The sequence below is a fragment of the Amphimedon queenslandica genome, unplaced genomic scaffold (assembly GCF_000090795.2).
Source record: "Amphimedon queenslandica unplaced genomic scaffold, v1.1 AMPQUscaffold_13295, whole genome shotgun sequence".
Classification (NCBI taxonomy): domain Eukaryota; kingdom Metazoa; phylum Porifera; class Demospongiae; order Haplosclerida; family Niphatidae; genus Amphimedon; species Amphimedon queenslandica.
Window position 1 is genome coordinate 72,065 of NW_003546469.1, and position 26,872 is coordinate 98,936.

A 26,872-nucleotide genomic window follows, 5' to 3' on the forward strand; every position below is an offset into this window, starting at 1 on the left:
GAAGAAAAATAAAGAAGACAATGGCATAGAGAGGAAACGAGAGTGAAAGAGAAAGGATATAGAGAATGAAGAGGAGAGAAGAGAAAATGAGGAGTAGATGAGATGAGGAGAATAAGAGAGATAAATGTTGGTTCTCTTGAGTAAACATAATGTCAGATCATTAATTTTTGCTGCCTCATCAAATATTTTTCATTACTCTTATTTACTCATTAATTTATTATTTAATTAGTAACTATTTTTGTTATGCAATCTAAAGTAATTATTTATTACCATTTATTGGAAATTTTTACTATGACTTTAAATTTGCTAGATTAGAAATTTACAAGAAAATAGATCACGCATAATAATTACATGCCACATTCAATAATACACAACACAATCCTATTGAATCTCACACAATTTACTAAAACATAAATTCCAGATACATTGTATTTGTTTCTATTTATTTTTATTACTTTCATTATGTGTTTTATCTACAGTGTAGATACTCTTAATTATGTGAAATAATTATTGTTATTAATTTCTTTTCTGCTCCTGTGGTGAGAGTGGTGCTGGTAGAACTGAAGTGTGTAAGTATCTTGTGAAACATGTAACTCCATTTAGTGGTAGCCGTAACAATCTGGAACTAAGAATATTGCAAGTACAATGATTAAGGGGGCAGTAGTGATGGGCGATATATCGATTCTTTATCGATATAAACGATATTTTACGGAATCGATTTGAATCATTATCGAAAATTTTATGCAATTTTCATCGATCTATTGACCACGCCCATTTATTAAGGTTAAATTACTAATTTTAATAAGTAATTGCACTGTTGAACTGCAAGAAAGAGGCAACTGACCAGTTGTTAGCTCAGCCTACCCCAATAAGAAGAGAAACAAGGCACAAGAGCATGGAAATAATTTTCTCTCATGTCCAGTACAGTGCCAAAATCATCAGCCACACCCTTGACACACCCTTAAATGAAGGTGTGGTTATCGTATCGTTAATAATCGATATTTCCTTTAAAAGTCCATTATCGATCGTTATTGAAAATTAAGAAAATTGGCCATATCGCCCATCACTAGGGGGCAGGGTATGTAATTCTCATTAATTATTCATATACTTTCAAATCATTTATAGCAAAATTACTAGAGTGTTAAACTTCTTTTGTTGACAGATCTCATCATTATCCTCGTGTAAAAAATCAGTGAGACTGATATTAAAGGTGAAACAAAAAAATTGAAGATGCAATTTGTTGCTTTGATGCATTTTGTGACAACATACTTCATAGAAGAGCCTTCAAGTTAATAAAATGAAGTTAAATTTTTATGTTTTATGTTAGTTCATTTATCTCATGCACTTTCCCTCTCTGAACTCTCTCTCTCACTATTTTTTTCTCTCTAGATGAATCCATTGCTTAAAGGATTTGGAAATGCTCAAACAACAATGAATGATAATTCATCTAGGTTTGGAAAATATCTTCAACTGAAATTTAATGGAATGAGAAAAGGTTAGATACATGTAAACAACAATGATATGTATTGTTTTATATACCTGGCACGCAATGTTTTAAATGTTTATTGGCCTCGCCCAGCTTTGCGTAGGCAAGGACTAGGTACTCAGTTTGTCTGTCTGTCATTCATTCATTCTGTGTGCTATATTTTGTCTTTGAGAATGTATATCTTTATAATCGCGTGCTCTAAATCTGTGCGAGCTTCTCTTCTGTTAGGAAAAGTCTTGCTTTACTGCCTTGAGATGTTTAGAGAGCAGCTCTAGCTAGTAGAAGCTTTTTATCTCACGAGAAAATGCCCAGCAATAGCAATAGTACTCTGGAGGTAAATGAGACTCTTTTCCAGTAGATCAAGACTAGTTATTGTTTTAATATTTGTGGCACTCTTTAAATCTTTCTTGTTGGTGAGTTATAGCTTCTTGAATTTCAACCCGAGTGAATTGCAGGTAGTCTAAAGGTCCTAAACTCTCTCAAATCACTCAATTTACATCTAGGCAACAGTATTTGTGCCGTTATAATATCATATAGCACTTATAAGAAGAGAAAAATCTGAAACTTCCTTCTTGTTGCAGGGCTTGCTGCCATCAAATAATTAATTAATAGTTGTTGAGATGTCAGGCCACACCTCCAATTTGGGAGTAGCTGGAGTAGCTTGCATGCTGCTACTTCTGCAGGTAGTCTGGTAGATCTATACAAGCTAGCTGCTATCCCTCAGGAGTACACTTGTTATATATATATATATATATATATATATATATATATATATATATCCAATTTGCACGTTAAAGTTCTTTTAATTTTGATAATCAAACAGTTATAAGGGCGAGGCCACGCACCGTAGGTGTCTCGTTAGCACTGTGATACTTTTTGTTGTATATGATTGATCACATTGTTGAATATTTGTATGCCAAATTAGCTGAACATTCATGCACACCTTGCATTGAGCTTTCTTCTTTAAGCTCCAAATGCTCACAACTAGAGATGTCTTGTAGTGGATGGTTAACTATTATCACAGTTATTATTATTATTACGATTATTATTATTATCATTATTACAAGTACAGTACTGTTATTATTATAATAACTTGTGTGCACATGTGCATAACACATTATCTCTTCTCAGATTTCTCTGTATCTTTTCTTTGTAACTGTTGTGTCCTTTGCTTTTGTTATCAAAGAGAATCCTATCGCCTTAGTGCTATTTCTCACAGTAAATAGGCTGGAGTTGATTTATAGCCTTCTTATTTTAGCTCTTTTATTAGTTGGTATTACCAACAGCTTTGGCAATACCACATTGGTGACCCGTCTCAGCAACGCGATGTCTAGATTGAATCAAGAGGACCACTGCCTTGGAACAAAGACGGCTCTAGGAGGTCTTCAGCACCAAAGATCTGGGAGACAGGACTCCATCGCAACTCCTTCGTAGGATGCAGCAACTATTGGGTGACAAGGCCAGTACTGCTGAACCCTCGTTTCTCAGAGAACTCTTTTTCCAGCGTCTTCCTTCTCAAGTAAGGGTGGTCTTGGCCTCCACTAAAGACACAAAAGACTTTGAAGTGTTAGCCTCATTAGCTAACAGAGTGTTTGAGGTAGCCACTCCTTCTGTTTCTTCAATTGAAACCTGACAACTCTCAACTGAGGTAGATAAGCTACGCACTGATATTACTGATCTTAAATCTCTTGTCAAATCTCTCTTTTTTTCCCTCTCTACTTCTCACCATAATACTACTCTTCATAAGCACTTTCCTAAGCACCGAACTCCCAGCCCAGCTCTACCTAATTGGCCTACTGGTCTCTGCTGGTATCATTCTCGCTTTGCCAGCAAAGCAGCTAAATGCACTCAGCCATGCTCCTGGGAATCGGAAAACCCCCAGGCCGATCACTAATGGCGACTACCGTGCCTGGCCAATCTCCTAGTTATCTATTTTTTGTCCTGGAGTGTACTTCACATCAGCATTTTCTGGTGGATACTGGTGCTGAGATCAGTGTTGTTCCTCCATCAAAGTCAGAGAGGCAACACAAACAACAATGTATCAATCTCTTAGCAGCTAATGGTGCTACCATTACCACTTATGGACTTTGTTCTATCACTCTAAATCTCGGTTTTTGCCACCCATATCACTGGATCTTTACCGTGGCTGTCGTACGCCAACCTATATTGGGGGCAGACTTTCTCAGGCATCATGGTCTATTGGTTGATGTCAAGAATCGTATATTGATGGACTCTGAATCAAAATTAAAGACAGATATTATATCCACACACCAGAATACACACAGTCTAACCACACTTAACCCTCTCTTTTCTTCTAATCCTTTCCATTCTCTCCTTTTAGATTATCTGGAACTCACTTGCTCATTCATTGACAACTGGTCATCCCATTTCAGCACGTACTCGTCGACTCCCTCCGGAACGTCTCACTCTCGCTAAGTCTGAGTTCGACCATATGATGGAACTTGGTATAATTCATCCCTCCTCTAGCCAATGATCTTCTGCATTGCACATGGTTCCCAGGAAAACAGGAGATTGGAGACCTTGCGGAGACTACCGAGCACTCAATTGAGTTACTGTACCAGACAGGTATCCTTTTCCTCATATCCAAGATTTCACTTCAACTCTCCGTGGTACTACTACTTTCTCTAAGCTCGATCTTGTGAGAGCTTACCACCAGATCCCTGTCGCTCAAGAGGACATCCACAAAACTGCCATCACTACTCCCTTTGGGTTATTTGAGTTCATACAAATGGACTCCGTAACACTGCCCAGTCTTTCCAGAGGTTTATTGATACTGTCTTACGTGGGCTTAAATTTACTTACGCATATATTGATGATGTCCTCAATGCAAGTTCTTCAGAGGAGGAGCATAAACAACATCTTCGCCTTGTTTTCGAATGATTTAAAGAATATTGTGATATTGTGTCCTTATTCACCCCAACAAGTGTGAGCTAGGTGTGCCTTCTCTCCACTTCTTAGGCCATGTCATTAATGCAGATGGTATTCAGCCATTAGAGAGCAAGGTCTCTGCCATCCTCGTCCGACTACTCAACGGTAGTTAAGAGAGTTTCTTGGGATGGTTAACTTTTACCATCGTTTCATACCACACTGTGCTAAGGTATTGCATTCCTTACACACACTCCTCACTCATTCACACACTAAGTCTGAGCTGCAATGGTCTGAGTAAATGAGTGTAATTGTGTATTTCAAAAGGCCAAGGAAGCTTTAGCTCAAGCCTCATTATTATTCCATCCCACCCCTGAAGCTCCCACTGCCATATTGACTGATGCATCTGACATTGCTGTAGGTGCAGTATTACAACAATATGTGAATAATCAGTGGCAACCACTTTCATATTTTTCCAGGAAGCTTTCCCCAACTGAGCAAAAGTATAACACTCTTGATTGAGAGCTCCTAGCCATTTATTTAGCTATCAAACACTTTTGTTATTTTGTTGAAGGTCATGTCTTCACAGTTTACACTGACCACAAACCACTCACATATTCCTTGCATACTAAATCTAATAAATATTCACCACAACAAATCAGACATCTCGATTACATTTCTAAATTTACTAGTGATATTCGTCACATACAGGGCAAGGACAACCCAGTTGCTGATGCATTGTCCAGAGTACAACTCAATGCCATTTGACTCCCTCCTATTCTTAATCTAGAAGAAATGGCTACTGCTCAAGATAAGTGTGAGTTTCTCTCTACAGAGTCTTGGCATCACTCTCTCACTCTACAACCTTTCCCTCTTCCTCATTCTACACACTCTATTATTTGTGACGTTTCTCATGGAGCACCACGCCCAGTTGTACCACCCTCTTTCAAACGATTGTCGATTAGTTTTCAATGCTCTGCACAGACTTTCTCATCCAGGTATTAAAGCTACTGGGAAACTCATATCAAGTCAATTTGTGTAACCCAAGATCTACTCTGATATTGAAGGATGGACTCGTACATGCCTCTCTTGTCAACAGTCCAAAGTAATTCATCACACTCTTTCCCCTTTATCATTTTTTCCTACACCTGATTCTCTGTTCGATCACATCCATGTTGATATTGTTGGCCCCCTTCCCCCTTCTCATGGTCATACATATCTACTCACTTGTATTGATAGATTTCACTTGATGGCCAGAAGCATTTAAATTTCCCCTCACTGATAATACTTCTCTCTCAGTTGCTCGTTCTCTCATTTCTGGATGGATTTCAAGGTTTGGAGTCCCATCCACCATTACTACTGATTGCAGATGTCAATTTGAATCTAACGTCTGGTATCAACTCATCATATTGCTAGGTACTACACGTATTTGCAACATGGCCTACCACCCCAAGCAAATGGTATTGTGGAACGTTTCCTCCGACAACTGAAAGTAGCTCTTAAAGCTCACAATGACTCTTCATAGACCGACTCTCTTCCATTGGTATTACTCAGCATACATGTTGCTCTTAAGGAGGATCTTCACTGCACTACTGCAGAACTAGTATATGATATGCCACTCCGTCTCCCTGGTAAATTTTTTTCTCCTTCCCTCCTCTACTCCTGATTCTATACATTATGTGCTAGTGCTACTCGCATTCAAAATATTCGTGATTCAGTTATAGACACATCTCTCTCGACTACTCAATATGTCTTCGTTTGTAGAGATGCAGTTAAGAGGCCCTTGCTACAACCATACGATGGCCCATTTTGAGTGTTGTCTCACTCAGACAAATATTTTGTCTTAGATATCAGCGGTCGGAATGATATTGTCAGTATAGATCGATTAAAGACTGCTCATATTAATTCCTCAACTTCTACTACTGACAACAGTACTCCTAACACTCCTATTACTAATCATACTGCTACTCTACCTACTACTCCTTCCACTGCTGTCACTCATACTTGTTTAGGACGCCAAGTTCATTTTCCCTCTCGTCTCAATTTATAAGGTATTCTTACGCTGGAGGGGGAGTACTGTAGTGGATGGTTAACTATCATTACAGTTATTATTATTATCATTATTATTATACTACTTGTTATTATTATCATAACTTGTGTGCACATGTGCATAACACATTATCACTTCTCAGATTTCTCTCTCTATGTTAGTATCTTTTCTTTGTAACAGTTGTGTCCTTTTTTTGTTATCAAAGAGAATCTTGTAGCCTTTGTTGCTAATCCTTCATAGTACACAAATTGGAGTTGATCTATAACCTTATTTTAGCTTTGTATAAGTATTACCAACAACTTGTGCAATACCACACACACACACTCTTACATACTTGTGCATGTAGACAGTATCTCATTATAATTATTCATAATAGCAACTAGATCTATATATCAACGGAACTGGCACTTTGGCACTGCATAAGACACGAGCAACCAGTAAAAGCACGGGAAAAGTAAGAAGTATTAATTTTTAGTAACGTAATGAGATGTTTGGTAGAGAGAAGTGAGCAATGCAAGAAGAGGTAGGTCTAATAACACTCTAACTATTAGTTTACAATTCAAAGTAATGAATACAAGCAAATGATCTTATGTTTGTATAGGTATATTGGATATTTTTGGTTTTGAGGATTTCCACAGAAATTCATTTGAGCAGCTATGCATTAATCTGGCTAATGAACAACTGCATAATAGTGTTGTTCTAGTTCTTCTTAATCTTCTATACTAGAACTACAGTCAAACCTGCTATTGTGGACACTCTAAAATAAGGCCCTGACACCTCTTTAATCAGGACAGGTAGTATCAGTCCCAATACAATATAAGTGTGTATTAATGAACCTCTGAAATAAGGACACCTCTTTAATAAGGACAGTTTTATTGGGTCCCAAGGTGTCCGGAATAGACAGGTTTGACTGTAAATATATAATTATTGTTCTGCTTAGTTCCAGTTCTAAAAACTAGAACTAAACTTGATGTATTTATTGTTAGAGAACTAGAACTAAAATTATTGTATTTTTGTCAAAGAACTATGACTAACACTAAAATTAATATATTTTTAGTTAAAAACTAGAGCTAAAATAGAATTCCATACACTAGCACAACACTAGATCTACTGCATAACTTCTTTATTCCATGCCTTACCAAAATTGGTGGGTGGGGTATGCAGACTATGCACGTAAACCGCACCCTATACTAGAATAATGGAAGCAAAGCAAACAAAAGATGAGACTAGCAATTTACTAAGTGTCGAAGTAAGTCCAAAGTATTAGTGCTAATAGTCTGTCAGTACTAGAAATTTATAAGCTTAATTGAGATCGTAATTTTTTGACCAGAATCTGAATACTATTAATGACCAGAATTATACGTATCATTGTAGAGTGTAGACTAGATCTATATTGCCCCTATCTGTAGAATTTAGTGGAAGTATTTGCAAGAGTTCATATTTGACAATTGGTACATTTTATATTTGGTGGTTCAGCATGGTTTAACATTCACACGTCTTTGAATATGCTCAAAATGAAATGTGATGGTAAAGGCAAATTTTATACACCATGCAGCTGCTGCATGCTCACTGCACCACAGTCCATAAAGGCACCAATATTAATTCTCATTTTTATCTATCATTCTAGCAAAAGAGTCCATATTATTCTAATGCTCAAGAATATCAAGATGTGAACTATGGCAATCTTTATCAGCCAATCCTGAATGAATCCCAGGGTCGTCCTTTTCAACAAGACTTCAACTACTATCCGCCTAGTATTCAAGATTGTCAACCTGACCCTGCTCCGGCTGAGCAACCTCCAAACTACCATAATCATATCAACCCAAACCCTTACGAATATTATCAACCTTTGCCTGCTGAGCAGCAAAAATTTAATGCTCAACCCATACCAGCTATGCAAAATCCTGTAAGCATTTTTATTGTCCATAATACATGTATTATGGTATCCGCTTTTCTTAAACAACAATGTAGGTTGTTGCTACAAGAAGAAATCAATCCTTTGATATTAGAATCATTGCATCAATTTGTATGATAGTATTGGCACTGTTGCTAAGCAATTTTGTTCTTCTGTTATGCATTGTTCCATCAATTTATTGTATTTATAAGGCAAGTTATGTTTTAAATGTAAAGTCTTTAAAGGCTGTTGATTATACAGTGTAATCTCATGCACTCTTTAATATTAAACTTAGTTTATATTTTGTTGATTATAGGGAAATACTGAAAGAGATGAAGAGGAAAAGAAAAAATACACGAGATTAGCTCTTTGTAGTAGTTTTTGTTTGATCATTGCAAGTTTTTTTTGTTTTATTTCTTTGGATTGGTCTTGCAATTCTTGTTGCTCTTTGAGGCTAATGATGAAATAAACGACATTTCAATATGTTTATACATGTATACAAGAGTGGAATTATCCACTCTTGATGTATATCACTGGCATTTTTGTTGCATTGTGTTGCTTGTGTAACACCCACTCATTAATTAAATAATAATGAGCCAGCAGAGCCACTCCCCCACTAATTGTGCAGATCCGATTCCGATCATCACTCATCACTAGTCTGGGTCTGGACCAGCCAGACTAACTCATCACAGTCATCAGGAGGAGATAGAAGTTTAGATGCTCGAATGGAGAGAATAAATGACTATTTACTTGTAAGAGACGTTAGTCTAGTGTCTGATATATGCAATGAAGACAAACTGTTGGAATACTTTAAACTAAGATACCAGAATGATGTGATATATGTAAGATGCTACTTTCTCTCGCTGCCTAGTGCCTACTTATGTTGAGACTTATTATTTCTCTTTGTAGAGTAATATTGGTGATATACTGATATCTATTAACCCTTATATGATAATCAATGGAGACGATGTAGCACCCTTATTAATAGTATTGTTATTTTTTATTTTACTGTTTAGTATTTGAGAGATGTTACTATTCCCCATGTTTATAACTTGTCAAAAAGAATTTACAATGAAATGATATCAACCAGTTGTGATCAATGCTGTATTATCAGGTAAACTTGATAAATAGAGAGAAAGGGTGGGTGAAAGAGAAAGAATTAAGAGGACAAAGAAGTAGAGAGGAAAAGAAAGATAAGGAGGTATGGAGAGGAGAGAGAAGTGCAATAAAATGAAAAGGGAACAAGATGAGATGAGGAGAATGAGAGAGTGAAGATTGTATGTCCTCATACTCATTGGGTAAACATAAGTCAGATGATCAATTTTTGCTGCCTCATCAAATATTTTTCATTACTATGAATTACTCATACATTTATTATTTAATTACTATCTATTTTTGTTATGTACTCCCAAGTATTTCTTGTTATCTGTTATCTTTAGTTTCATTATTTGCTCTTATCTACAAATTTCTTCTTTATTTCAGTGGTGAGAGTGGTGCTGGTAAAACTGAAGTGTGTAAGTATCTTGTGAAGCATGTAACGCAATTCAGTGGTAGCCGTAACAATCTGGAACTAAGAATATTGCAAGTACAATGATTAATATCTCATGTATTTCCTCTTTCACTATTATTCTTTTTCTCTAGATGAATCCATTACTTGAAGGATTTGGAAATGCTCAAACAACAATGAATAATAATTCATCTAGGTTTGGAAAATATCTTCAACTGAAATTTAACGGAATGGGAAAAGGTTAGATAAACAACAATAATATGTACTGTTTTCTATACCTGGCATGCAATGTTATAAATATTTATAAAACAGTTACTGGAGCTAAAATAAATGAATATTTACTTGAGAAGTCAAGAGTTGTGTACCAGAACCCTGGAGAGAGAAATTTTCATGTTTTTTATTGGATGCTGGAGGGTCTGGACACAATTTTGAAGATTAACCTAAACATTCATGATAAATGCATATTTAGGTTAGAGTGCTGTCTGTGGCATGCTATGCTGATTTTACCTTGTAATAATTTTAGGTATTTGGGAGGGAAGACGACTACATGTGGAGATGAGAAAGAAAAGTTTAAAGAACTGAGAGACTGTCTTGATCTAGTTGGATTTAAAGAAGAAGTATAATCAATAGCTAGCAGGCACTGACATGTTTAACGTCATTCTTTCTTTTCTGTTTTGTGCTTGCTTCTTGTTTTCTTTTCTGCTGTCTCTCTCTAATAGGAGCAGGAAGATATTTTCCTCTTAATAGGTTCAATACTGCACATTGGTAATATCAATATTGATGAAAATGATAGTGATCAATCAATAATAACACAATCACATTCAATTGACATTGCCTCAGTAAGTGCAATAAAATAATTTTAGGTTAGATCAAACATTATATTTAGTTGTTGAATAACTACATCCTTAACAAACAAGTAGTTGAATACTTATTAAAATAAATTTATTGTTAGCACTGCGATACTTTTTTTGTATATGATTCATCACATTGTTAAATATTTGTATGCCAAATTAGCTGAATATTTATGCACACCTTGCATTGAGCTTTCTTGATCAAGTCATTAAGCTTAAAATGCTCACAACTGGAGATGTCTTTTGTTTCCAATTGGAAGTCTTTAACAATAGTGGTTTCATAACCAAACCATACATTAAGAATCTACTCTTGTACGCAACTATAAACAAAAAGTTAATGGTCATATTTCTTATAATTGTAATTAGTACATACATTATAATGAGAAGGATTAAATTTGGCAAGTTCACAAATTTTAGGACAATATAAAATTGAAACACCAATTCATTAAAAATAGTTATTGGCTACCAAATGGTGAATTGCCATAATTTGCTTCACTGCTGTGGCATTTGAGTCAATTTTACCAAATTTTGTTACTCCCAATGAATGACTAAAGTATTATACAAATGAGTAAATGTTAATTACATTATTAATGTCTTATTGTATAGAGACTGCTGGGACTGGAGAGTGATACTTTTATACAGTTGTTAACAATAAGTATGTCGACTGCAAGGGGAGAAATCATACGTAAACATAATAATAAAATAAAATCAGAAGGTAAAGAAAACTAATGTCAATTACTTGATACATACAAGTACATGTACATATATACTGGGCTTAAAATAAAAATTTTTCCTAGTTCTGTCTCTCTTGTTTACTCTCTTCCAATCCTTCTGTCTAGCTATACGTGATAGTATCAGTAAAACACTGTATGACAGATTATTTCGCTGGATTGTGAATCAAATAAATCAGTTATTAGCACCAACACTTGAAGATGTGGCATGGGGCTGTGATATTGGTATGTGTTAATTTTTGTGGCTGTCAAGTGACTGTTTGTAGGTATATTGGATATTTTTGGTTTTGAGGATTTCCACAGAAATTCATTTGAGCAGCTATGCATTAATCTGGCTAATGAACAACTGCATAACTTCTTTATTCAAGTACAGAGATGTTCACACATTATTATACACTATATAATTTAACTCTTTTACTCTCATCTACATGTATATGCATATTTTCTCACCTCTTTTTTGTAATGCCATTTAATAAATTCTTCTCTCACACACCTTTGCAGCATATATTCCATATTGAATTAAGTCAGTACAATGAAGAAGGAGTTAATGGAGCAGACATTGTCGTACAAGACACACAGCCACTGCTGGTACACAGAATATAGAAATTATTTTCATTTTCCTTTTTTCTCAGGATTGTTTTTTCCTTGGTTCCAAGAGTGTGTTTCACTTGCTTGATGATCAAGGCTCTGTTCCTCGTGCAACTGATGCCAACTTTTTACACAAATTAAATGAGAGGATGAAGAAAGAATCATTCTATACTCCATCAAAAAGCATCTCGAGTGGGACATTTACTATAACGCACTTTGCTGGAAAAGTAAGATAATAATTTTGTGTACCTTGAAGGCACCATTATTTTTTTAATTAGTGAAAGTTATAAGTCCCATTAACTTTTTTGTCAAACTCATGACCGTATAGTGGGTTTCTTTTTGAGGATAACAAATTTCGCGAATTTTGCAGATTTTTTAAGATTTGCAAAATTAAATTCCTTGAAAATCAATTTAATACAGTACAAGATGGCAGAATAGTGGAAATTCACGAAAATTAATGCTGCAAACTTCCGGATACGGGTCATTTGCAAAATTTATTATTCTCAAAATAAACCCGCTATATGGTATGTACATATGCTTTCAGGGAGCTTGTAAAATTAAGCTCACAATGATTATTTATCTAAATCAATCATTGTCATGATTGTTATTTATTTTACTATTACTATAGGTGTTATACTCAGTTAATGGATTTTTAGAGAAAAATATGGATACACTGCCACCAGGAGTAAAGAAATGTTTTGAAAATAGCACTAATGAATTAGTTAGCTTATTGTTCAGAGGTACATGTAGATAAAAATTGAGAGAGAGGGAGAATGTCAGAGAAACACATGCACAATACATACTTGTACATGTAGGCAGTATCTCATTATAATTATTTATATTATAGCAACTATCAACAGAACTGGCACTTTGGCACTGCATAAGACAACAGCAACCCGTAAAAGCACGGGAAAAGTAAGAAGTATTAATTTTTAATAATGTAATCAAATGTTTGGTAGAGAAGAGTGAGCAATGCTAGAAGAGGTAGGTCTACGAACACTCCAACCATTAGTTCACAATTCAAAGTAATGAATACAAGCAATTGATCTTATGTTTATGATCTACGTGTACATTTATGTACACACTTCACTTCATTTATTTTTTCTCCTTTTCTAACCTTGACACCTCTCAGAGCTCATTGTCAGTGCTAGTCACAAAAATGAGTTCAGCTGTTCCTCATTTTATTCGTTGTCTTAAACCAAACAAACTTAAAGTATGTAAATGCATTGATACTGGCATACATTTGATATATATTATAGAAGCCACATCTCTTTGATGATGAGTTTGTCAAGCGACAGGTACATGTGAAGAGGAGAGAGAGAGAGAGAGAGAAAGGAGGGGAAGAAGAGAGTGGAGAAAATATCTCTAAGAGATATTGTTGTTATAGTTTATTTGTAATTTTAGCTATGGTACACTGGAATGATGTCTACCATACAAATAAGGAAAGAAGGATTTGCGTATAGACCTACCTTTCAGGAATTCCACGAGAGGTATGTAATAGCTAATAGCAATAAAATAATTGTTAATGTGATGCATGTAGGTTTGGTTCTTTATGTTATTGTGATGCAAGTGACATATCATTAGTTAATGTGTAAGTTACATGTACATGTATGTGCATGACCATGCACCTCAATTACAATTACACATTAAAAATACCATTTTGATATTTTTGCATAAAAACATGGCTTGTTTTAAAAAACAGCAGTGCAGCTGTCTTAGCAGTAATTATAAATTATCACCAGGGTTTCCTACAAAGTATCCTAAGTGAGTCAAATAGCACACTTCATGAGCTAACAAGCTTCCTTTTAATTAACTTTTAAAATCCATTGAAAATTCAATTATGATCAGAATCAGCTCAAACTAGATATACATGTATATCATAACAATGAAAAATTTTATGCTTCCTATTTTGATGAAATTTGGCCCGAGACTGTGTGCACTATTAGCAGGATTCATCCTAGTTCATAATACATGATCTCAGGCCCAATTTTTTGGGTATTTTTAAAAATTAATTTTTAAAATCATGTTTTGAGTGAAATCAGCTCCAACTGGATAGCTCTATACAGCTAGAACTTGTATGTATATCAGAAAAAAGTTATAAAAACTAAAAATTCTCTTCTAGCCATTTTGACAAAACTTGGCCCAAGACTGTGTACTATTAGTAACCCAGTAGCATGACTAAGTACATGTAGGATCATAGGATTCACTCCAAAACAATTATGGCGTCCATGACTTTGCAGCCTGCTATACCAGGTGAATGAGCCCCTATGCTTACCAGACTTCTTAAAGGACCTTATCTTGACTAGAGGACTCCATTGGTATCACTAGCGTGGCTCTAAACTCTGTTTATAAGCAAAGTCAAAAATCTGCAAAACAATCATTTTGCTCAGTCCACTTTTTTGTCTTCATCATCATCTTCTTCTGTCAATAGCTAATGGAGAGTATTATGGTTTTTTGGTCAATGTTACAAGGCTAATTTTTACACCATTCTACTCCAACTATCTATGTGCAAGCCCACAACTTTTCAAACAACTCTACAATAAGATAAAGCTGCCCTCTCTCTATCCCCAACCTATGGTTACCTACCTCATTCCACCATTTTGTTAATTATAAAAGAAGCATATTATGCTCCAGAATTTGGCCTAGTCGTGCATGCTCAAATCTCAGAAGAAAGAGAATCATGCTATTCTTTTATCTAGCTATAGAAGTCCAGGGCGTGTCTAGAAATTTAGAAAGGGGGATGATGAGGGCGTATGAAGTGTGCCGTGATTTTGGCCACACCCACACCCCTCTTTTACGGCAGTAAAATGGCATTCTCTTTCATTTTTGTAAAATTATGGGTGGGGTCAAACATGGTCAAGATAATTTCAAGCATGCTTGTACTTCTGACAACTTCTGATTGCTCCTTACAGCACTAGAAACTGCTGAAATCATGATCAGGGGGCTAGATAACTTTGTTAGGTTTGGTAGGGTTGCAAGAGTCCTGGACTTGAGTCATTTTTTCTAAGCCCAGCCATAAGCAGGGCGTATCTAGGAATTGGGGAAGGGGGTGTTGAGGGCGCGAAGCACACCGCGATTTGGCCACACCCACTTTTACGGCGGTAAAACAGCCTTTTCCTGCATTTTCGTCAATTACGGGTGGGGCCAGGATCATTTCAAGCATACTGCTATGTTACTGGTACTTCTGATTGCTCCTTAAAGCACTGGAAACTGCTGAAATCATGATCAGGGGGCTACATAGCTTTGTTAAGAGGCTTGGTAGTGATGCAAGAGTCCAGGACTTCAGTAATTTTTTCTGAGCCCAGCCCTGAGGGGGGTGCTCAAGCCCCCTCAGCCCCCCCCCCTAAATACGCCTCTGTTAAGGGGGTGATCAAGCCCCCTCAGCCCCCACCCCTTGGATACGTACACCATGGGTCAGGTGTCCAAATTATGCTAATTTTTGCCCTATAATTCTATTCATAAATTCCAAACAATTGCCTATTATTCTTTTTACTCTCCCCTATTATTCTCACTTTATTATATTACAAATATTTTTAAAAATCAACAGAAACAAGAACATAAAAGTTTTAAAAAAACAAGAACATAAAAGTTTTTAAAAAAACAAGAACAAGTAGGATTCCAAATGACCAATGAAAATACAAAATGAAAATCCTACTCTTGTGTGACCTAAATTCTACTCTACATTGCAAGGTGATCCGTATTTTTTACATAATGACTTAAAAGTACTATGTAGAGTAGAATTTTGTCATGAGAGTAGGATTTTCATTTTGTATTCTTGTTGGTCATTTGAAATCCTAGTTTTTATAGCTCATGGTTTTTTGCCCAATTTTTGAGCAACTTAAAAATATCATGCCTATAAAAGTTCTGTCGGGCCAGCTAGTCCATGCAGTTGTCAGTAGATCTTTTGGTATAGCATCTGTTACACACTTTAAAGAAGCAAGAGCAACAAATATAGAAGGGGGTAACATCAAACCATAAATGACCTGGGCAAAAGAGGAAAGATTTGACATTAGTATGTACATGCATTTATCAATGATAGATACCCAGTCATTTGGATACACTCTGTATATCCTTCCACCTCCTATTCCTGTTAATTAAAAGTCTGCCTCTATCATCATAGCAGCACTGCTCAATGGAGCTATAAGATCTAATACTAATAGTAGACAAGTGCTTATTTATACTTAGGGACAATGCTTTTAAAATTTACAAAAAATTATGCAATAAAGTCTTGCATCTGATTTGAGCCTGCCCTATGCTCCTTTCTCTGAAGCAGCTTGCAGCTTTTGATTTCTTAAAGAAGACTCTACTAACAGGAAAAGGAAATGGAGTCTTTTTCCTGTATCTACTGTCACTCATCATCTGCAATAAACTACAAGGACATCACAGGAGCCTCCTCGGCAAACCCTCAGCTCCATCAATCATCATAATTATACCAACTCTAACAAGCGAGCCTCTTTGAAGTGTCACACTCAATTTTACGAACCTCTGATAATGATCATCAGCAGCAATCTGATGAATATTAACTTCATTCTCTCTCACACGATACTTATAACATTTAGCCAGTATCACAAACACTATCAGCATGATAAAAAGCAAGACAGATTTTGTTAAATGGTAGCATAAATTTGAGCAGATATTTTGATACTGGCAATGGAAAAGAAGACTCAGAAAAATTTTTATATTATAACCAATTTGCCATGAAATATACCATAGGCCCACCATCACTCCTCTAGTCTGCACTGCACTGGTCTACAAACTCTAGTAAAACAGGATTGATTAAAACATAAAATATTCCCAGAAGTGTTTGTGAAACAAGCTCCTTCCATGTATTGTTAAAAAATAATAACAAATAAGGAATTCTTGCAATGACAGAAGTGGTCCTTCATGCTTAATATGACAGCAGCTTATATTAGCATACAAGAAAACTAAAAGTATACAGTTTTATTTATGTAAACAAATGCAGTTACATATAAACAACCTTTATATTATGTATTTGGAAAGAGTGTGGCTCATTGATACTACATGTACAAAAACAATTCTTACAATAATAATTATTTTGTGTAGAAATAAGCTCAATAAAACAATTGTTAAACCCAATAAAGAATTAAGATAGTTGAAAAAAGAAATTTCTATTTCTCACAGCATAACACTTAGCTAATGAAATTGAAAGCATTATGAAAGTTATGTAGCAGCTGTTTTTGAAAGTGCATTGCAACAAATCACACACAATCACTAATGATTAATTTGAGCTAATGTCCATACTGTTCTCCTGGTTATTGTATTCTTCTTCTAGTCTCATATAGTTTTGATAAGTATGTTCGACAATATTATAAATATTGACGTCATTCTCTCTCACACGATACTTGTAACATCTAGCTAATAGTACAAATGCTATCAGGATAATAACAAGCAGGACAACTTTTGTGACATAGTAATAAAAATCTGAGCAGATAACATGGTGTTCACAATGAAATATAAGACTCAAGCAAATTCTTAAAGTAGCACCAATCTGCCGTGAAGCATACCATAGGCCCACCATCACTCCTCTATACTGCACTGGTGACTGAGCTACTGTAAACTCAAGTGAAACAGGATTGACTAAAATATAAGATAATGCAAATAGTATCTGAAAAATAAAGTCCTTCCACGCATTGCTTAAGAAGGGTAGCATAAGAGGAATTCTTGATAGTAAAGCAAAGACTAGGCCAATACTCATCCTACGTAACATATTAGGAATGCACTTGTTGAAAAAAACTCTAAAAAGGTACAAGTATATTAGTAGCAGAAGTAAAGAGCCTGAATTATACAAAATGTCATTTGATTGTAAGCACGCTAAAAATGAAGTGTCATTATTGGAAAAATGATAATAATGTTCTTCATTTAGTAAATACCCAATTACCGCAATCAATAATGGTATTATACGAAAGACAGTCTTCACATCTTCTACCTCTTCAATTGTGAATGGTCCACCATATTTATTTTTACCCAGGTCTATTCTTGAAGGAACATCTTCCTCCCAGTAGGTCAGAGCACTACGATTCTCAGGATACTTGTGCTTCCTGGCATAACACAATACTCTAACTATCAGTTTGACAGGATTCTTAATCAGTGATATGTTCTCCAGTTTGTGTTTGAAGAATGAATGAGACACCAGTACAAGAGATACAGCTACTCCAGATAGTACAAACATAATCAAATTAAGATGATTATAAGTATCAAAACAGTTAGCAAAACTAAAAGGAACTGACTTAAGTGGTGAAGCAGCACAGTGCCAATATATTACAGTGCTTAGTTCATCAGCTGAAGCTCCAACAAGTTGATCAATGATATACTGAATAATGTTAGCAGTAAACAAAGCTAGGCCAGCACACTGGGTCAAATAAGATATACCATATGCTAGCCACAGCGATACTTCATAAGGGCCATCAAGGGTTTGTATGATAAATCCAATCCCAGACATAATCCATGATATGAAACATAGCACTGTGCCCATCAGTATGGCTTTATATCTTCCAATCCACACATCAGCTAATAGACCAAAAAAAGGAAAGAATAGATAAACTGAAGACAGAGCAAAAACAATGTGATCATTATATTTTAGAGAGTACCAATCAATTCCAAATTGAAAGTACAGAAGATGATCCCAAAAAAGAACCAAGACAGCTGAAAAAGAAGTAATGAAAACCAAATTAAAATTCTTTGCCATAGTCAGATTCCTTCGCAGCACAACAGTTATTCATCAGTATTTTTAAAGAAATTGAAAGTATGATGCACTAAGTTATTAATGATGTTGTTTTTGAAAGTGCAATGTAGTACACCAACAAATAACATACAAACTATTAGTTATCAGTGAAACTAATGTCTATACTATTCTCTTGGTTATTGTATTCTTTCTCTTGTTGGAAATAATTTTGATAAGTACGATCAACGATCTCATAAATATTACCGTATAGCCGCTTAATTTCGAGGGTACAACTTTCGCTGTTTTCGCGGATTTTCCGTATTCGCGAAAGTTAATTCCGTGAAATATCCGTATTGCCCATAAACACGTGTGCTTTAAAGCAGGAACCGCGAAAGTTAATTCGCGAAAAAAGACTTGTGGCCTGATTCGCGAAAGTTTATTGCCTCGAAACTTTGTGGCTATACGGTAATATCATTTTCTCTCACACGATACTTGTATCGTTTAGCCAGCAATACAAACACTGTCAGAATAATAAGAAGCAGGATAACTTTTGTCAGATGGTAATAGAAATTTGAACAGATATCCTGATGCTCACAATTGAATAAAAAAGCTATAAAATATGACAGAGTAGATCTAATCTGCCATGAAGCATACCATATGCCCACCATCACTCCTCTAGCCTGCATTGGTGACTGAGCTACTACAAACTCAAGTGAAACAGGATTGACTAAAATGTAACAAATTCCAATAAGTATCTGAAAAGCTAAGCCCTTCCATGTATTGCTTAAAAACGGTAACAAATAAAGACTTTTTGACAGCAAAGCAAAGACTAGTCCAATACTCATCCTACGTAGCATATTAGGAATATACTTGTAGAAAAAAACTCTAACAAAGTACAAGTATATGAGTAATAGAAGAAGTGAACATAGATTATGTAAGGCATCATTTAATAGAAGGCAGGTTAGAAATGAAGCATCATTTTTAGAAAAATGAAAATAATGTTCTTCACTTATTGAATATCCAATTACTGCAATGAATAATGGTATTATACGAAAGACGGTCTTCACATCTTCTACCTCTTCCTCTGTAAATGGTCCACCATATTTATCCTTACCCAGGTCTATTCTTGAAGGAACATTTTCCTCCCAGTAGGTCAGAGCACTACGATTCTCAGGATACTTGTGCTTCCTGGCATAACACAATACTCTAACTATTAGTTTGATGGGATTCTTGATCAGTGATATATTTTCCAGTTTGTGTTTGAAGGATGAATGAGACACCAGTACAAGAGATACAGTTACTCCTGATAGTATAAATATGATCAAATTAAGATGTTTATAAGTATTACGGCAGTTAGCCAAGATAAGGAGAAAATACTGCATTGGAAAGGCAAAGCAATGCCAATATATCACTGTGTTTAGTTCATCAGCTGAAGCTCCAACAAGTTGATCAATGGTATACTGAATAATGTTAGCAGTAAACAAAGCTATTTCAACATACTGGACCAAAGATGATAGGCTATACACTAACCAAAGTGCTTCATAAGGACCATTACAGCTTTGTATGATGAATCCAATCCCAGACATAATCCATGATATGAAACATAGCACTGTGCCAATCAGTATAGCTTTGTATCTTCCAATCCACACATCAGCCAATAGACCAAAGAAAGGATGAAAGAAATAAAATAGAAATCCAATGTAAAAGAAAGATTTACTATGAGAATTAGATTTCAAAAAATACCAATCGGCACCAAATTGAAAAGACAAAAGATGATCCCAAAGAAGAACTAAAACAGCTGAAAAAGAGGTAATGAAAACTACTTTAAGTTTCTTAGCCATGACCAAAGTTGTCTAATATGCATAACACTTTCTATTGGCACTACAAAGAAAATAAAGATATATATGTACAGTCCTTACAAATTGTTTATTTTGAAAGTGTCAACTCCACAGTATATATTAGCAACTGTTGATTATCAACTGGAAATGCATAAGAATGACAGTGAAAGTGCAATCATGCATGCATGATGAATATAATAGTCAACACTCAACAATATTAGCAAGCAATGTATAATAGCTTTGAGTATATCACTAACTGTATCTGTATTGTGTTATTCCACTCAGAGTAGCCTCACTCCTCTTAATTGTAATCCTAATATCAGTCAAATAGTCAACCCAGTATCATGTGCTGGTGGTACTACACAGAGACACTGAGTCTCAGTCAGGTAGACTCCATCAGTCACAAGTATACCAAACAGACACTTTGTAATATCACTCAATTCAAAGCTAGGACCAGACACAAATATTAGTTCTCTGCCAAATATTGATCCAAACCTGTGACTAAATATAACTGGGTATGACCCTGTAATCAAGTAAATTAATTAACAAATAAAATGCCATTATAATAGTAATTATAATAGTAATTATAATAGTGTAACTTGACAGGCTACACCAGCATCTTCATAGTGTCTACCATATTTTCAGCATCTAATACATCTCTACTGCAGTTCAAAAAATTATTCTCGATACCAGTACACTTTAAACCAGATAGAAAGATTGGCCCTAATCCTTGACCGTAAAAAGCACCATAACATGTCTATCTCCTATAAAATTGTATAGTTTGACGGAGCATAATGTCAAATTGTCAATGTATTAACATCATTAATGTGTGCATATACCTGAAGGATAAAGACCTTGTTGAGCACATGCAACATTAGCATCAGTATCCTATCCTCTATCACAGACAGTGCCCCATACTCCATCAATATAGATCTCTATCCTTCCTTGTGTCAGTATACAACCATCCACCAGTCAATCTAACCTCACCATGACTGCAATTAGAATATACAGTATTGACCCCTACAAAATAAATAGTTTTATTTTAATACAATAGTTGCATATACACATATCTGTATTTATCATACTAAATTGTGCTACTTCGGCAGATTACTCCAGAGTCCGTGTCTTCAACACATGCTTGAACATCTCCAGAAAACCTCTCCTTGATAACTACAACACCTAAGAAATATATATGAAAAATAAACATAATTTAAATTTGAATATTTTTCTTACCATTATGGCGAGTAGCCTAATTGTCTACATACTACAGAACCTGCTTCATGAGGAAACGAGCAAACTCTATGTCAAATCCTGTTCCTACACAAATCAACACATCCCATGTTAGCATATGAAGTACCAATGACACAAACTGATAGCTCATCACAGAGTCCTACCAACTCAATGAGATTTGCATGTAAAAAATTACAGGATAGATTCCTTTACTTTCAAACTTGGCACCAGCAGCTTCAATCTCCATTACAAGACAGTAGTAGTAAGTAGTAGTTTCTGCTGCACTTCAAGAGATTACTCTCTTCTCCGTTACAAGCGAGACCAGCCAGAGCAAGAGGATAAAAGCCTTTACCATAAGCGGACCAATACACTGGCTCTGCACCTGTTAATATCTAATAAGCAGACTGCATGGTGAGTGTTCTTCCACTATACCATATTTCTGATGTCCAAGTTAATGACAGGTTATATTAGCATTCATTGTGCCCCAGCCAGAATTACACACAGTCCCCCAAGTATTACGGATGCAAACTTTCACTCTTCGTTCAACAGAAGAGGGACCATCCACTAGCCTTCACCATGACTGCAGATAGCATGTAAAGTATCTGCAGCTATAATAAATAAGAAAGGAATCTATTATTAGCAGTGAAAATTACCAGCCGGCCAATGAGAGCTACACTGGGTAAATGAGGTGCCTTTAGGATTCAGAAGTGGACTATAAAATATTGTATCATCCTATTTTTTTTATACCTTATGCAGTTGACATCATGAGTAGTCATTGATAAATCATCATACACCAATAAACCATATGCTGCCATCGATCCTATCATAAATGTACACAATAAAGTGCTAAAAACCTTTAAAAGTAATAGTATTGGTTTAAAAACTACTGATATTACTATTGATATTATCATAAAATTATGATGAATTCTCTTGGAGCTATTTTTAATAAAATATCTAAAACACATAAAAATTAAAAAAAACAAGATTACGTAGAATTCCGAATGACCAACAAAAATACAAAATTAAAATCCTACTCTTGTGATGTAAATTTTACTCTACACAGTACTTTCAAGTTATTATTTAAAAAATTATGGATCACCTTGCTATGTAAAATAAAATTTGTCTTATATTTTTGTTGGTCATTTGGAATCTTGTTTTTTTTTTTAATTTTTATGCTAGTAATCGTCTCAGGCCAGATGTTTTAGCATTCTTAAAAATTCATACAAAATTGATTGGAATGAGCTCAAAATAAATACAACATGTATGCATCAGGAAAAATATTAAAATGGTGAATTTTCTTCTAGCCATTTTTGACAAAATACCACAAATCAGGATTTTCTAGAAAGCTCTACTAAGCAAGCTAAACAGCACCTCATGAGCAGGCATGAAGCTGAGTACTTGTGTACAGTGCATGTACCGTATATATAGCGGGAAATTTTGGAGGAGATTAAATTTGGCGAACTTGGCGTTTTAATAGCCATTTGCCAAAATTAAAATCCGCCATTTTGAGCCATTATATGCATAGTCAATGGCACGTGGCCACAAATTCACCAAATTAAAATCTGCCAATCACTAAAATTTAGCAATTCGCCAAATTTTAGCCCCTCCAAAATTTCCCGCTATACAGTACATATGATCATGTAATGTGAAGTACATAACTACTGAGGCAGATTAAGGGCATTTTCCTGCATCTGCTGCATTGAGTTGGTAGTCAGTACGCTATTAAAACTGAAAATTTTAATTGCATTCTGTTGAGGCTTAAGCCTCAATTGCGATTATGTAATTGTAATTGAGCCCCTTCTTACACTTACAATTGTAATTGACCCCAAGTTTTTTGTATGTGACATTCTGCTACTGTCATTACTCTATTTTATAGTTGTCAGTTGATATTATGTGAGTCTGGAATAACTAATGCAGAATATCAGATAGGGTATGTATGTCACATGATTGTACATGCGTGTATTACCCTACATACATACATGCATACACACATACATGCATACACAGATACATACATAATGTATGTTTAGCTACAATTACTAACAACAGCTGATACATTTGTCATCCTTCTCATATTCAGTTATTCAAAGCTGTTCCTACGCCACTATCACCTTGATAAGCTTGAGAGGAAAATGAAGGAGCATCATTTAGCAGCTAGCAGACTACAGTCTGTTGCTATTAGTTTCATTCAAAGAAGAAGATATAAGAAAGTGTTGCAAGCAATGAAACAGGATAAGGCAGCTATAAAAAAATTAATGGCAGATGCTAAAAACAATTGCAGTAAGGTTGAGAGGAGGCTAGAGAGATTGACCAATCAAGATGAAAAAAGACACTTGGGTATGTAAGCTATGTATCATTAGTTTAGTACATTTTTAAAAATTTTCCGGCATTTGTGGATTTTGTGGCTTGTAAAATATATACATGTACTGTAATAAAAAATCTACATAGTTGACAAACTTTTATTTTTTTCTACCAAAATTTCAAGCTATATATACTTTAATTTTTGTTAAAATTAATGAAAAAAAATGATGCAGTTTGTAACAACATAATAATTCATATTGATGTTTTTAGATGATCAAAGAGAGAGTCTAATTATACAGCAACTGTCTTTCCTTCTACCAAAGCTCCCTCCTCCTGCTGACATCAGAGAATTACCACCTCCACTTTTATTGGACTCCGTTAGTTGCACTGATAGATGCTATAATAATTACACCATTATTGCTTCTCTCACTTTAGGATGATGAGGAAGAGGAAGAGAAAATTGAGTCTCTGAGAAAGAAAAGCTCCAGATTAAAAATGGATGACACTATGTTTGTAAAAGTTGAACTTAAAAGACCGTAAGATCAAAATATCAATATTTTAAGATTATTTCCCTTTTATTTAGACACCAGCAGTCACGAATGCTTCGTTCTTCCGTCTCTTCCTCGCACTCCTGGCTACACGGCATGATATCACAAAAGAAAGCAGAGGAAATGCTGAAACCACACCAACATGGAACATTTCTAGTGAGAATTAACAGAAAAAAATTCAGTCACATATTGAGCTACAAGTAATGAAAAAGAGAGGGTGGAGGCTATTATCATTGTTGTTATTATTGCAGATCAAAAATTAAGGATAGTATCAATCATTTATCAATATCACAACTGCCAAACAGTAAGTATGTATTAAGTGGGGAGACAAATCCTCACAACAGCATTGACAATTTAGTGGAATATCATTATCAAGTGAGAAATTGAAGGAATATAATTATTTACATGTATTATATTGTGCAATTTTTTCAGGTTCCCATTCAGAGCAGTAATGATTTATTAGTCTTACCTTGTCCAGAAGACTGTGACGAAACTGAAAATGTAAATGAAATAATAATAATAATGAAAATTATTTTTAATATTGTTTGTAGGAAGTAAAAATTAAAATTAGTGGTAGTGCTCATGCCATTGTCTAAACATTGTGCTCTTAATAAAGAAATAATTCACATAATCATTATCATCATTTTTGCTTTTTATTCCATTATTAATTATTAACTATTATTTATATACTATTACTTTATGATCTATTTTATAAGAAAAATCCAGAGAAATAAGAGGAAGAGAAAGTAGTTGCAAAAAATTAATCACTACACAGAGTGCTATAAAACCGTAATTAATCAATTTAGGATTGATCCATATCTAGTTGTTTACACTATTTAATATTACTGGTATTGTATCTGCACTGATACTGTTTCTCGAGTGAATCCACACGTAAATATGTTATTCCAAAAAGTTTATGTATTGTTAAAGTCAACTAATGATAGTTTATTGTTATTATAAAACAAAATAAACTGCAACAAGCAAATAATCATTATAAGTATCAATAAAAAGCACTTTTGGTTAAAACAAGTGCACAGAATATCTTTTTTTTTCAAAATATCATGACTAAAATAGTGAGTGATCTGAATCATTATGATTATTTTATTGTATTTTTATAGATCACTTTATTTCTGTTGGTGTCCATTGTTGTCTCTCAAGATATTAGTAGTACCACATTCTTTTTTGTTGCAAGTGGTAGTGAGGATTGTCATTCCATCACAAATTATGAATGCCATATTTTTTCAAATTATGCAAATCGATCTTTCCCTTCAAATTCTACATTTATCTTTTTACCAGGGATACATGTAATACCTGGTAACTTTTACAGTTTTGCTCACTTCAAATATATAGCAATGAGAAGCTATTCTGAAGGTATCATGGACAAACCAAGGCTTTATAATATGTCAGTAATTATTCAAGACTCTGACATGATCAAAATTGAGAATTTAGAATTTGACTTTCTTAATTTGGTGAACAACAGTAATATTGAGGTGTATGGTGTTATTTTAAAAGGGATTTATTCTGTAAGTTTGTCATCTAGTAACGCTGTGGTATGCAACACAAGTTTTTATGGATCATACTTACCCTATTCACTTTTTTTTGAAAATGCTACTGTGCAACTAGAAAATGTTGTGATTTCAAACAGCAAAAGTAATGGCATATACATTGATCAGATAGGCAATCATTCAAATTTGAACAATGTAAGGATATGGTGTGATGGATGCTATGCACTTACAATTAAAGGGAGGCACTACAGTAGTTACATAACTGTTAGAGATGTAGTAGTAACTGGTGGTGAAATTCAATTTAAAAGCATTTTCAGTCATTTGAGTATCTCCAATTTTGAAGTCACTGCTTATCAAAATAAAACATGCAATGAATTCTTATTCTCAGTGGATGATTGTAGCAGTGACATAAGCATCACCAATTTAGCTGTAAATGAAGGACAGATTACAATAAAAATAACTGGAAATCATTTCACTATTAGAAATGTCACAGTAAAAGCTACAAAAACAAGTGATGTCCTGACACTAGAAAGTTTCTTGTGTTCTCTTCTTTTTATTGATGGTAGCTCAAATAGCCACAATGTTAACATTATGGAGACCAAAGCAATTGGTGGAACAATTACAGTTGAAAAAATTACCAGCAATTTGAGTATTACTGGGCTATATACTGATGTTGCATTATTTGTGGGACACAACGGCAATAACATAGATGTTAGCAATGTATATGTACTTGGTATGATGGACGTGATGTTTAACAGAAAAAATGTTACACTCA

At 34.8% G+C, this 26,872-nt stretch overlaps 2 protein-coding genes and 2 long non-coding RNA genes across 7 annotated transcripts; 3 read left to right on the forward strand and 1 right to left on the reverse strand.

The window, feature by feature from the left end:
• The first annotated feature begins 830 nt into the window (after nt 1-830).
• Nucleotides 831-6,670, forward strand: LOC109583597 (uncharacterized). 4 transcript variants are annotated; one of them, XR_002185600.1, is made up of 4 exons: nt 831-1,210; nt 1,390-1,495; nt 2,618-2,704; nt 2,745-6,670. It is a non-coding gene; the product is annotated as an uncharacterized LOC109583597 (long non-coding RNA). The 4 variants fall into 4 exon arrangements; XR_002185602.1 differs by having other exon boundaries at nt 2,757-6,670; XR_002185599.1 differs by having other exon boundaries at nt 2,618-6,670.
• A 905-nt stretch (nt 6,671-7,575) lies between these two features.
• LOC109583596 (uncharacterized) lies at nt 7,576-8,897 on the forward strand. Its single transcript, XM_019999014.1, has 4 exons — nt 7,576-7,671; nt 8,050-8,328; nt 8,394-8,528; nt 8,633-8,897. Exons 1-4 carry the CDS (start codon nt 7,621-7,623, stop codon nt 8,783-8,785), a joined length of 618 nt encoding a protein of 205 aa, XP_019854573.1. The 5' UTR covers nt 7,576-7,620; the 3' UTR covers nt 8,786-8,897.
• Nucleotides 8,898-8,960: 63 nt separating this feature from the next.
• Nucleotides 8,961-25,313, forward strand: LOC100634154 (myosin-IIIb-like). Its single transcript, XM_019999013.1, has 28 exons — nt 8,961-9,158; nt 9,226-9,285; nt 9,333-9,430; nt 9,799-9,901; nt 9,958-10,063; nt 10,136-10,292; nt 10,347-10,440; nt 10,543-10,662; nt 11,281-11,389; nt 11,514-11,630; nt 11,672-11,772; nt 11,907-11,993; nt 12,038-12,220; nt 12,622-12,733; nt 12,841-12,908; nt 12,953-13,018; nt 13,126-13,206; nt 13,253-13,291; nt 13,398-13,483; nt 13,534-13,584; nt 23,620-23,673; nt 23,824-24,080; nt 24,315-24,421; nt 24,480-24,580; nt 24,628-24,792; nt 24,844-24,967; nt 25,025-25,093; nt 25,144-25,313. Exons 1-28 carry the CDS (start codon nt 9,042-9,044, stop codon nt 25,186-25,188), a joined length of 2,877 nt encoding a protein of 958 aa, XP_019854572.1. The 5' UTR covers nt 8,961-9,041; the 3' UTR covers nt 25,189-25,313.
• On the reverse strand, nt 19,929-22,472 carry LOC109583598 (uncharacterized). Its single transcript, XR_002185603.1, has 4 exons — nt 22,176-22,472; nt 21,747-22,125; nt 21,353-21,692; nt 19,929-21,277 (listed from the first exon to the last, which is right to left on the reverse strand). It is a non-coding gene; the product is annotated as an uncharacterized LOC109583598 (long non-coding RNA).
• Nucleotides 25,314-26,872: the final 1,559 nt, after the last annotated feature.

Bases quoted from the DNA above. Each gene is read 5' to 3' on its own strand.
- LOC109583596 (XM_019999014.1), top strand. From the start codon at position 7,621: ATGGAAGCAAAGCAAACAAAAGATGAGACTAGCAATTTACTAAGTGTC. The intron at 8,329-8,393 runs GTAAGCATTTTT...ACAACAATGTAG, and splicing joins TACCAGCTATGCAAAATCCT to GTTGTTGCTACAAGAAGAAA. The intron at 8,529-8,632 runs GCAAGTTATGTT...TGTTGATTATAG, and splicing joins CAATTTATTGTATTTATAAG to GGAAATACTGAAAGAGATGA.
- LOC100634154 (XM_019999013.1), top strand. From the start codon at position 9,042: ATGGAGAGAATAAATGACTATTTACTTGTAAGAGACGTTAGTCTAGTG. The intron at 24,793-24,843 runs GTAATGAAAAAG...TTATTATTGCAG, and splicing joins AGTCACATATTGAGCTACAA to ATCAAAAATTAAGGATAGTA. The intron at 24,968-25,024 runs GTGAGAAATTGA...CAATTTTTTCAG, and splicing joins TAGTGGAATATCATTATCAA to GTTCCCATTCAGAGCAGTAA.